Here is a 13,114-nt window from a genome sequence, read left to right on the forward strand (position 1 = left end):
TTGCATTGATGTATGAGTATAATCCTCAGGTAAGAATAACAGAAGTTAACAGCATTTCGATGAACGACTCTAGAGAATGGAAGCTTGTGCTGATGCCTCAGAATGACAGAGCTTACTTCTTAGAAGTTACACTTGAATTATAGGATGCTTATTCCAGGTTACACACCCAGAGTTATAGGCTATACATTAAACAAACCACTGATAATTTTTGTTTGGTTTGCTTTCATGAGAAAAGCGGACATAAAAGGAATAAGCTTGTTAGATTTTTCTTATTTCAAATTAAATGTATTGTAACAAAATATGAGTAGGGGAATTCAACTGCAAAAAGTTATTTGATAGAATTAACAATGATCATTAAGCCAATGTTATTAGCATCATGCAATATTAAAGAAATATTTATTGCTACTATACTTAGTTCATATAAGTGTACTGTTCATACATTGCACATTCATTTATATGAACAGTATAAGTGTAACACAGTTAAACTACGTTAAATGAAAACAAAAACGCTGAAGAGCTAAAAAGACATGTCAAGTGAAACGGTAACCTCTTGCTCTTCTCTTGGAACACTTTCAACAAGGTCAAATAGTAACACTTATTATTAAAATTTGGGACATCTTTGTTTTAACTTTTATGTTTTCAGCTTTAACCTTCCATGTTCTTAAAAGCATTTAAGCATAGGTGTATCAATGCATAACAACCAAAACAGACATAAATAAGATATGTTTTAATTAAGCTGTTATTAGACTTTCCAGTTTCTTTGTGTCAGGCCTGAGCAGAGCTACCAAAACCTTTAACGTTTTCAATGGGCATCTTAACATTTAGCCCCGTTATTTGAAAGGCAAATAAAACCAGTGTTTTGGAGCAAGTTTTTTGCAGGTTGTTTTGCTTGGTTGGGGTTATTTTTGTTGTTGCCGCTGCTGCCGCCACTGTTTGGTTTTATATATTTATTTATGGAAAATTAATCTGAAAGTTTTCTGATTTTTTTAAAGAAAAAGTCAAAATCATTCTTTTTCAATAAAGAACTGAAAGAAACAAACAAAAAATCACATTCCCTTCACTTTTGGTTGAAGGGATTTGAGCATGCTGATGGATATAGTGTTCTTGTCTGGTAAGATTTACCATGGAATCAGTTACACAGAAACAAATAGAATGCCCTGAGCTGGACTACTTATATGATCCCACCAGCAAATAGAAAAGAGGAAGAGTGAAAATAAGATGTTATGACAACTATTGTAATCTATGCAGAGTCACCCTACCCAGAACTGGAGATGTTTAAGGTGAGCATGAGACTACTTTGGTAGCAAGACCCACAAGGTAACAAAGTCTCAGACTTCTGATATTTTGCTTTATAAACAATGGAAATAAACTCAGTCTGTGGCTTTTCCAATTACAAAACTCTCAAAAGGAATGGCTGCTGAAGAAAACAAAATAAAATATATCTAAACCTAATATACATAAACATAGCTCTATGTTTCTTACCATGACTCCTTTGCAAAGCTTTCAATGAAAAAATTTAAGCTGATAAGGAAAGTAAATGCTAGAGAAATAGCTTACATACTGTAATAGCAAATACTTTTACTGCAAGATTGCAAAAGCCGTGGTTCACATGAACTACAGAATGGTTGTTTAACCTGACATCTTGATAGCATCAGATCAGAACTGTTGATATTGTAAAAGCGAAAAAAGGTATAGCAGCATTTCATCAAATACACTTTTATCCAAAACATATCAGATTTGTGCTCACACTGCACATCACATTTTCAGTAAAAATTATCACAGTTCAAAACTACTACTGAAAAAATTACTGGGACAAATTAATCAACGAAGAAGAAAGAGTTAAAACTAGTAAGATATTTTCCTAGTGTTAAAAAGATTTTTTTTTTCTTAACTTGTTTCTCTACCACACAATGTATAGGGCTGAAAGTCGCAAGGATGTTTTAAAATACAGATATTGAAAAGTGACATGGATATAAGGCTTAATATTTAGTCAGTCTCATCGGAGCCAATTTACAAGGAGTCTAACTGTACACAAATATTGTACTTTAATTTTATACTCAAGCCCAAAGTAATTAACAGTTTTCTTACACAAAATTATTGCTATATGTCAACTTTGCATTTACTCAGTTGTGAATACATCACTGTATAGATGCACAGTATACTGTGTTTAAAACAAATTTTTAAACTACATCATTATTTTCATTTAAAAACAGAACTTAAATAGCTAATTAGGATCAGAAAGGTGAAAAATGAACCATAAACTAACTGAATCAGCATGTGGTTAAAACCAAAAATGAGGCTAGGGTACATCCCAGTTTGTCCATAAACCAATAAACACACCATGTTCATTATTTAATAATTTGTATATTGATTTTTGCATATTATTTTTCACATAATAAGCACTGCGTATGCTACAGGACATGGCTTTCATTTCAACAAACCAAGATAAAGGCTAATAAAGAAGATAAAATTCAACATCTTCTGGGTAATGAAAATAAGTACTAAATCTTTGGGAAGAATAACTAGAAAAAAAACAGTGGAAAAGAATAAAATAAGACATTTGGCTGATAGAAAAAAATTAAAAGAGATTTAATTATACGCAGAGTAGTCTTGAGGACCTGAATAACAACAGACAGCAAGGAAGGCATGGAAAAGAGCCAGATCTCATAAAATTATGTAGCGACATGCACTTCAAGTATCTGGCCTCTTTCATGATCTTAGAAATCCAAACTGCACAAATCTGAGCAGGAGTAAAGCATCCCAAGTAATATATAAACCAAATATCTTCTGGCTTTGTTTTGCTACTACTATGATTGCAATTTGTGATGCTGATTTGCCATTGTAATAGAATATGAAAAAATATACTCATCAAGAATCTGAAATGATAGCTGATATAGATTGTGTTTGCATCAACTCCCAAACACCAGAAAGGACGAAAACCCATCGTCTTATCTATTCAGAGGCTAACTGGAAATCCTCTTCCTGGAAGACAATGTGAGAAGGCCACACTGAGTACTGTAGTAGATAATTACATTACCTCTGTGTACCACTACTTTATATTTTATTCTTTGTTGCCAAGCTGACCCATGAAATTAAAAAGGCAATATTAATCAAAAGCTAGATAATACATGTGGATCTCATCATCCCTTAAAATAATTGGGTGAGATTAATCTTGTCCATGGCAGTGATTTTCAGTAACAGGAACACAAAAGATGCTACAGCAAGAGGTTCAGTGAAATGGTAAAGATTAACCTTTTCTCCCTCGCTAGCCCCATAGACTTCATGACTAAACATTTATAGTTAATGTTGCTAGTAAGTTAGCAATGGCAGCATCAGCAGGCAGCTTGAAAGAAAATCTTCATACTCGCCTTAATTCCAAACTTTGATGTCCCTTTTTCCTCCCCACAGTGAATTACTAGTTGGAAGAAGGACTACAGAAGAAATTTTACAGATTTTACGGGCAACTTTCCTACAACTTTTTCAAAAAATGCTTTGAGCATGTGGTGAGAGATAGTAAAAAATAGCATGTTTAACTGATATCAGGTTATACAATGATTGTAATGGGACTTAAATAATTAGCCATGCCTTTTGAATGCTATTGCCCACAGGAAAAAGCAGATTAGAATGCAGAATATAGTCCCTCTCCCTGAGAAAAGCAGAATAAAATAAAAACAGTTTAATAAGACTTTTTGACTGCAGTTAGACAAATGATGAAGGGAGGAACAAGAGAAAGCAAGTCTTGTTACTTAAATGAAATCCTGGAATTTGCATAGGACATAGATACTGTGTTCAGGGAGCCTCAGAAGGAAGAAAATCCTCTTGTTACCTTAGAGTTGAGAGCAGCATTGACATACTCGGGAAAAGCACTGTTCTTAGTCCTCAGCATTCACTGCTGCATCTTACCGCAATAAATTTTTTTTTTTTTCTTTTTTTACCCCCTCTCTCTCTAGGACAGGGGATTTTAGAGGATCAAATTTTATGACTTCTCAGATCCTGCAGGCAAACAGACTTTCCAGATAAACACTGTGAACTATAAACCTCAGGTTGTTTGGAGACCAGACCACACAAGAAAGCTCAAGCTATTTTTGAATCCTGAAGTACTATTTTCTGTGCATTTCTTTCTTGGCCGTGATACCCTAAATGAACGTAAAATCATTGAACACTCAGCCTGTCTGTATTTTACAGGTGTTTCATTACAACACAGAATATGCTAGTAGTTGAGGGAGAACACTTTATAACCTTAGGGCAAAAACCTAACTGCAGAACATGTATTCTATTATTTGTATTTATACGTTCAAATGTCTTGAATAAACTGGGGGAACGTGCTTATGCCACTACATGTTTTTCTCTTGCTTTGTTTCATTCAGCCAAAATCGTTATTGCCTAAACACCTCTGAACCGGACCTAATTCTAAACTAACCTAAACACCTCTAAACTAACTTAATCCTGAGGCCTAAGTTAATGAGAATCAGAGTTGAACTGCCTAACTTAACAGCAAACAGCAACAACGGTAAGATGGGAGGGAGAGAGAAAAAGGGAAGGAGAAAGGTTTTTCACGGGTAGTTAAGAGAAATATTTTAGTCTCGAGAAATAACAGAGACAACAGTGACTGCTGCACATCTGACTCAAATCCCATTAGCTCTTTGGTAAAACAAGACAAAATAAGGGCAAGACTGGGAACAGTTTGAATCAATACGGCAAAGTCAGTTGTTAGAAGTCCATGAAAGCTGTTAAAAACAAAGCATGTCCCCTTTGCTGTACCATCTGTACCCACCTGCTCAGACAGACAAAAAGCCCTTTCCTGATTGAAGCTCCTGCCTAGGCCCAGGCTGAATTCCAAATTTCCTCAATTCTTCCCTCTCTCCTTTACCGAGATTCCCCGACCATTGCTCCTCCTACTCCCGCCCACTCTCCCAAGCTTGCTCTTAGTTAGGTATTACAACCCTGACTATAATGAATGCATTGGTCTTAACTCCACGTCCTGGTTTTGGCTGGGATAAAGTTAATTTTCTTTCTAGTAGCTGGTATAGTGCTGTATTTCAGATTTAGGATGAGAATAATGCTAATAACACAGGGACATTGTTGTTATTGCTGAGCAGGGCTTAGACAGAGTCAAGGCCTTTTCTGCTTCTCACCCCACCCCCCCAGTGAGCGGCCCGAGGGTGCACAAGAAGCTGGGAGGGGACACAGCTGGGACAGCTGACCCCAACTGACCAGAGGGATATTCCATACCATATGACCTTATGTTCAGCATATAAGCTAGGGGAAAATGTGGCCAGGGTCTGCTGCTTGGGAACTGGCTGGGCATTGGTCAGCAGGTGGTAAGCAACTGCATTGTGCATCACTTGGTTTATATATTATTTTATAATTATTATTACTTTCCCCTTCTTTTCTGTCCTATTAAACTGTCTTTATCTCAACCCACAGGTTTTACTTTCCTCCCCCCTATTCACTCCCCCATCCCACTGAAGCAGCATGATTGAATGGTCGTGTTGTGTTTAGCTGTCTGCTGGGTTAAACCACAACACTCCGTAAAGTCAGAATTAGGCCTAAGTAAAAGGTATCCAGGTGGCGATGACTAAGTTGGCAATCTTCACTGATTGTCCCTTGAGACTAAAACCAGGCAACTCCCTACCCATAATGGTATCATTCACAATGAGACACTGTTGTTAATATTATTCCCCACTTCACGATGTGAATCACCTGGCTTGCAGAGGAGAGCTGTGTGTGCATGTGCTAGATATGCACACTTGGCATGCACTGGAATATACATATGAATGTACAGACTATATTCTATATTTTTAGTCTCTGGAGGAGAATCAGAAACTGACAGGCAGTGTTCTGTTGGGTGCCACCTTCCTGTTTATACCTGGAAATCTCTGGGCATACACTCTTTCACTGAAGACATTGCATAAACATTGCTCAAAGTCATGCAAATTACAAGAAAATTCATTAGGATGCTAGAAATACTTCCTAACGATTTCAGGTGGGAACCTCGATATTAACAAATTGCTTACAATACTTCAGCAGCAATGCAAGACGACTCCCAAATGAAAAGTCCCTTACAAACTTTTCAAGTGCTTTGACAAATGAAGAACCAGGATTAACTGGCATAACAAGAAATTCACATGCTGTTCAGACATAGCCTGATATTTTTCAGCATAACCATGTAAGTGTAAGCCATGGCAGTTTAACAAGAGAAGGGGACTGAAAATATTTTCAGGAGTGCTTTGTAATATTCTTTCTCCATTCTAATTCAAGTCAACTGATCTCTTCCTGGTTTTGACTATTTCATATATAAACAATGCACTCAAACAGTTGATCTTTGTGGCCATTATAATGGCCATGAAAATGAACATTATTATAATCATAGTTTGGGCCATAATTACAATTTAGGCATGAACTGCTGCAAGCTCTTAGACCTATATTTTATAAATTATTGCAGATTTTCTGTTAGAAAATTTCCACTGGGAATTAAAATACTGGGTATTAAAAATTTCACTGTAATACTAGGGCAGTTCTAACTAATGTATAATAAAATTAGAAAACCATTCGAAGTGGAAACTTTTCATTAATACCGCATGTGATAAATTAGAAGGTCTGCTCAAGAACGGTCTGTTAATTCCTACACCTCAAGTTAAACACAAAAATACATTTCTATACAGTAAGAAATTGGTGCATATTTAAAGGATATAAAGAGCAAAGTTGGGAAATCTGCAATATCCACACCACTAGATCTAACTTTCTGTAAGTATCAAAACATGGCAACGTTACATACCATCAGGCTGCTCTGACATTAGCCAAGGACATTGCAGTCCAGACTCAGAAGTTAGTTATCTATATACTTAAAGCATATCCTAGTATGACATTCTGCAGAGTTTTCACAAAAAAAAAAAAAAGGTAATACTGGAGACTGAAAAATAGTAGTTTTAATTGCCAGTGAAAACGATGGTTTCTTAAACGCAGCACAACTATCTTCTACAGAAAAACTGGATGCAGACTCTCTCACATTGCAGCACTGAACATTTCTATCAATAATACCAATTCTTCTATTGTTTCCACCACTGAAGAAGGATATGAGTGCCATACAGCTGTGGCATAAGAATTAAATCAGTTATACATTCTATTCTATCTGAAGTAGCATGAGATATCATCATATAATTGTTAAAGTATGTGTCCTTATAATTAATCTATTATAAATAATCTAAAAACCCCCAAAATCTAGAGAAACCAAGAACACAGACAATGCCATCAGTGGAGGAGGATAATGATATATTTGGATATTCTGTTTGAATATCTCCAAGGATGGAGGATCCATAAGCTGTCTGGGCAATCTGTTCCAGTGCTAGGTCACTCTCACAATAAAAAAGTGCTTTATAATGCATAAAATTTTTCCTTATTTATAAAGTTTTTTCCTTAAGCATGTTTTACTTATGCATGCATTTTGTGCATTCAGACTAAATGTCTACTTGCAATTTCTGTGCATGAGGAACTGAATTTGTTCATAATCCCTTTTAAAACAACAAAACCTTTATAACATGAATGCCTGTTCTAAACATGAACACAATTATTTTTTCAAGATATTACCTTAGTACCAACTGGATTGTTTTTCCCTGCAGTCTGACATTTGGAGTTGCTCTGGTTGGACTACTGTCCAAGTCAGATAAACTCCCCTTTATTAGCGCAAGAGTGATTACTCTTATTTTTTTTAATCTTCACACTCATAATCTTGCATACATATTGCTTGATCAAAGCAAATATGACACTGCTGATACTCATTATCATCTTGTTTGTAATAAGTATTCTACTCGCATAACTTAATCTAAGCACTTGATATATTGTTAGATTGAAGCAGAAAGTCTCCTTTACCATATTATTTACATGTTTTGAATATGCATATCTGTGCCAGAACTGGTTTTAAAAATTGACTTTAGAAGAGGTTTGCATTCTAGCTTTTTTTATACTAACACGTATCAGCAATACCAAAAGCTGAACTGTACTAAACAATTTTTTTGTTCATCTAGCCATATTGCCTAGGAAAAAACCCTCCATATTTCCTTTGCTTTTCAGAATAAATTCTTATGTTAAGCTTTCAGTATTCTTTTTCTTTATACTTTTTCTAGCATTCATTTTCTTCCCCTTTAAGCTTTAGCTTCTTTTAAAAGTAGAAAATCTGTTTACAGGATATGGCACTTTCTTCTGTTCTGTATGTATGCATATTTTTATATATGTTTTTCAAAAATATATAAGGAATGAAAAACAGAATAAAAGTCTCTCTGCCTTTCATGTGTATATTTATGTATATGTGAACACAGACATACATGCGTGTGTGATCCCCCAATATTAAACATTAAATGTTTATGACAGCCTATTCCAAGTATTATACAAGAATTATCAAAGGATTAGAAGTATTATTAAGGAAGAGCAACTTACTACTAGCCCCACACACAATCTGATATTAATGTCAGAGACCATCTAAAATTTCAGAAATGGTGTCCACTATACCTCATGTCCTGCCCTTGATTCTTCCCACATTCTTCATGATTTTGTTTTAGGGTTTTTTTTGTACATGTGATTTCTCTCTCACATAGTTCATTCCACAGACACGCTACTACTGCCTCATTCCTGCTGGATTTCAGACATTTTTTCTTGTTCCATTTTGTTGTATTTTGTTTAAAGCTGACAAATGGAAGTAAACTGATGAGACAAAGTTTTGGATTTTGCAAAATACCTGCATGCTCATACGGTTACGTATTTACTTGACTGGGGTCTGATGCATTCTTTATTCTGATTAAGTAACATTCCCTAGAGGATGTACAATTTTATAATGAAATTTAAATTTTAGTATTTTGTTTTCCACCTGTTCTGTATTTAATACACCTAGTGTACAATAATCAGCTAATAGGCAAATGTTTTACTCATTTGAGCAGAACTCATTTATCAGTTCCTCCTTCTTACATGCTGAGATAGAATCACATGATATTGGATCTTTTTTTTTTTTTTCCAAACTGACGACCACTAGGAAATAGCATTCACATATTATAAAAAGTATTGAGAAATTAAACTACCCAGATCTTGAAACATTAATAGACACTAACATTTAGAGTTTCTGGCTATAATTCAGACTTTCTAGTTGAAGCCTACAGATTCAGAAGAAGGGGGAAAAGTTTTTTTTATCATCATTGTTGGCCTAACTGTAGGCCTTAGGGCTCCTCAGACGTTGATCCCATGACTACTATGTCAAGAAGAAAGTAAGAAGTTGATCATATTTATGCTAGCTCCAGACAGCCCATGCAGTTATTACAGCTCTGTTCCTTGTTTTACAGAACCACCACAGCAGTTTCCCTTCTAGCTATCAGAAGAAGAGCAGTATTTGTTAACTGAGAACTGTTTTGCAACTCCTAGATTCATGACAAAGGTACGGCAGGTGAGCAAAATTTGAATGGCATATAGTGCTTGAAGCTGGGAAACCCAGTATCTCAGCAAACATATGCATTATGCCATGGTTCAAAATTCCTATATTCAGCAAGCACTGTGAACATCTACCTCATGCAGACAAGTTTTTTCTGATACACGATGCTGCTTTGACAGGCAGTTCCCCTGGTTGCTGCTTGGCCTGAAATCCAATGAGTACTGGGACATGTCATTGCCTTAAGCAGATGCTGACAGTTGCGTTAAGAGACAACCTCTCCTGGCTCTCTCAGTTTCTGTTAATATACATAATCTCGAATTTTTGAAACTACAACAGAGTTTAGCTCACTGTCCCTGAAAGATTTTTTTGGCTTTCAGATCAAAACAGCTCCTGTTTAATTGTCAAATATACTCATCTTTGCAGGTATTGTCACTAAAAAAGTTAATTTCTGACCATTACTTCAATAAACACGAACAAGACAAGGCTGGCACGTAATTTATCCCTTGGTCATGGAAGAAAAGCCAGAAGTGCTAGAGAATAATCTGTACCTTGTGGCGTAATCTTACTAGAGGCTGATAGGGCCGATAAGGCCTAAAGTCATATCCTTCCTTGGCTGGCCATCCATCTGCTCCAATGCATCCAAGAAGTAAAGCAGCTGACCACCACATAAACATTTTGACAGGAACAGACCTGTAAAGATAAAATGTGAAAGTTCAGTGATAGACAGCAATATTACTTTAGCACAAGTCATATAATAAAAGTGTATGATACTGATATTCCATTTGTGGACTTGAATAAATACAGTAGAAATAGGGTAATCCATCTGCATGACAACAAAAAAAAGAAAGCAAAGGTAGTGGTATTTGGGACCACAAGGTCAATTCAGTTGTGCTGAACTGAACATTTTCCTATCAATGTTCAATATTCATATGAGAGGTTCACTGAGGAAACAATTAGGAAAAGCCTCAGAAAAGATAGGACATAATAGAAAAGCAGCGGTGAAAAATTCAACACTTTTTCTCAAGTGGAAGAAAAAGATGATCATCAGTGACATGTTCATCAACATTTTCTTTTAAATACAGTCTTCTGTGGTCCGCTGTTCACAACCTAAAAGTGTAAAATATATAGCATATGTCTGTTATTATCTTTATCTCACCAGCACTGAAGTCTATAAAGTAAGGAAAGCACTGTATTTTCTGCCAATAATCCAAAGGAATTTTTAAATTGCATTATTGAAATTATCTATAGTCTATAAGCTTTATTGCATATATCAGCATTATAAGAATATTTCCAGTCTGTTAGGTAAACTTACCCCCAGAATTCACTGCAATCAAGTGCAAAATTCAAGGCAGGTTATTTAAAAACTTTTCTTGGATTGGTTTAGGTTTTTGGTCGTTTCTGTTTCAGAATCCCACAACTTACGTTGCAGATGACCTGAACTGGGAAAGCACTACCACGGTAAAATGCACCAGCATTCTATTGCTTGTTAGAAACAAATCCAGAATAGCAAATGATATCTTTAAGACTGTTAGGCTACAGGACAGTTCAGGAAACTAGTACTAATACAAAAGTATTTACGTAATGACATTTAGTGAATGGTGTAAGTCTTCAGAAATACTTGTTTCCATCGCTGGTGTTGGTTCAGTTTTATACATATGTATTGCTTCATGCTTGTCTAATACTATTTTATGATTTGCAAGAAAAATATGGTCATCCCAGAGGAGACTTTGCAGATATTTCATAACATTGCAACATAATGTCTTTTACTATGAGTACAAAAGGGGTTCAATAACTATTTACATCCAATTTTTCTTCTTATGCAAAGCTTAAAATTGCAGACTGCTTTCACGTATTTCACCTTCAGAAATTGAAATGTTGTATAAAGAAACAAGGAAAGGGAAGGACAAGACCAGTCTTCATAGTAGATGCAACCTTTTGTTTCATGGAAGAAGAAGTTAGTGGAAGGTTACTGACATATCTGCAATTTTAATATTAATCCAGAATTAACAATTTCAGGATTCTAAAATACAAAGTACATTTTAACATTAAATACCACTATCTGGTAGATTGCATACAATATGGTATGCGTACAATTTTGCACGGTTCTAGATGTTGTCCACTTTATCTACGCTCTATCCATAAGTGTTGTCCTGCAGTCATCATAATCTGGTTTGTGCTGACTGCAATGATGCGGTATATTTTAACCAGGTTATCAGAAAATTACTTTCTGTTTGAATGAACTAAAAATTTTATTTTTCCAGACAAAACTGGACTGGTTTGATGAGCTAGTCCTATATTATCCAGCTACCATGACACGGTAAGGTGTGACCCATTAGAACTAAAATCAGGATATTAGATACTGATATTAGGAAGGAAGATACACAACAATTTGGAATAATGCACAGAACTGTTTCTAAGGCCTTGACAAACACATTCTGAAATTTATGAGAAAATCCTTGCAGGAGACGCTGAAAAAAAATCATAAAGAATTTGTGTGAGAGCTGCTTTTGACTGGATAAAGATGTTATAACTTCATGAAGATCAGAACTATGGAAGGCCTATAACAATCATACTCTCAGATTTTTATAGATACATATAACATGAGAGTTTCCTTATAGGGTTTCTAATGGACCTAAAAACATGCATTTCATAAGTGGTTTCAGTACCTACTGCAGATATTTGATATTTGTTATTGATATTCAGTGTCTGTGTTGAAACTATCATACTAAACAACACAGGAAACTGATCCTCACTGAGACATGTGCAAGTCATTCTCTTTAGTCTATATTATTTAGTCCTGTAATATGGGAAAGAGATAAACAACTTCTGTGTGGGATGACTTATGCATGAGGGTTTATTAATTTTTTCCCTTTCTACCTTGCTTCTAACGCACTTACCCTGCTAACGTAGAAATCTCTGATAAGAATAAAGGTATACATGAGTAAGTACAAAATGTTGTAAGCGTGACCTAAGAACGCAGAGTGCGTACAGAATGTTAAAAAGTCTTGCCTAACATCTCCTTTTTTCTAGGAAATCAGTTAAGCATAAAATGTGAACAAATGGGGGATCACTTATTATCCTGTATCATTCATGCTCATGCTCCTGGCAATACTGTTACACAAACCATGGTTTTGGCTCCTATCATCCTTCATATAGCAGTAGTCCTCACAGTCGCCCGAAGGCAGGGACTGCATAGAATTAATTCCTGTGAAGATGTCAAACATATGAAATGGACTCTGGCCTTACCTCTGTTCAGTCTCAGGTAATGGGATCCTGCATAAGTCTGCTACCCTTCTTTGGGGACTAGTCTACCGAACTTGGTAAAACCACTTAGCGGTTACTGTCTGTTTCATTCTCATCCCATCTGAGTTTTACCAGCCTGGCTGGCTTTCATATTTTTAAGTCAAACTCAAGCTTGAGATTAACATACCAGACTACTTTGACACCACCTGTCTTTTGTTTCACCAAACTCAATCTCATTCTGGGTCTTCCTATTAATAAAATTTAAGATTTCTTCTCATTTATCATTGATCATTTATCATTGCTTATTCCAACAGTTCCCACTTCAAGTAACTTTTTTTGGTACTCCAGCTTTTCTAATATACATACTAGAGGTATCTCTTACAGAACATATTATGCAGTGAACTATTTGAAACAAAGACAACAATCTCTATTACAGAGAGATATTTTACATAAATAACT

The 13,114-nt window shown here is 35.6% G+C and overlaps 1 protein-coding gene across 2 annotated transcripts in view; it reads right to left on the minus strand.

Annotated features, from left to right (window-relative positions):
- Window positions 1-13,114, minus strand: part of FSTL5 (follistatin like 5) — a 334,169-nt gene that overhangs the window by 292,571 nt on the left and 28,484 nt on the right. For both annotated transcript variants that reach the window (XM_075091052.1, XM_075091051.1), the window contains exon 2: window positions 9,961-10,102. In XM_075091052.1, coding sequence (XP_074947153.1) covers window positions 9,961-10,086 — 126 coding nt within the window. In that variant the 5' untranslated portion in view covers window positions 10,087-10,102. The remainder of the gene's footprint in view (window positions 1-9,960; window positions 10,103-13,114) is intronic.

This window comes from Phalacrocorax aristotelis, chromosome 4 (assembly GCF_949628215.1).
Source record: "Phalacrocorax aristotelis chromosome 4, bGulAri2.1, whole genome shotgun sequence".
Lineage (NCBI taxonomy): Eukaryota > Metazoa > Chordata > Aves > Suliformes > Phalacrocoracidae > Phalacrocorax > Phalacrocorax aristotelis.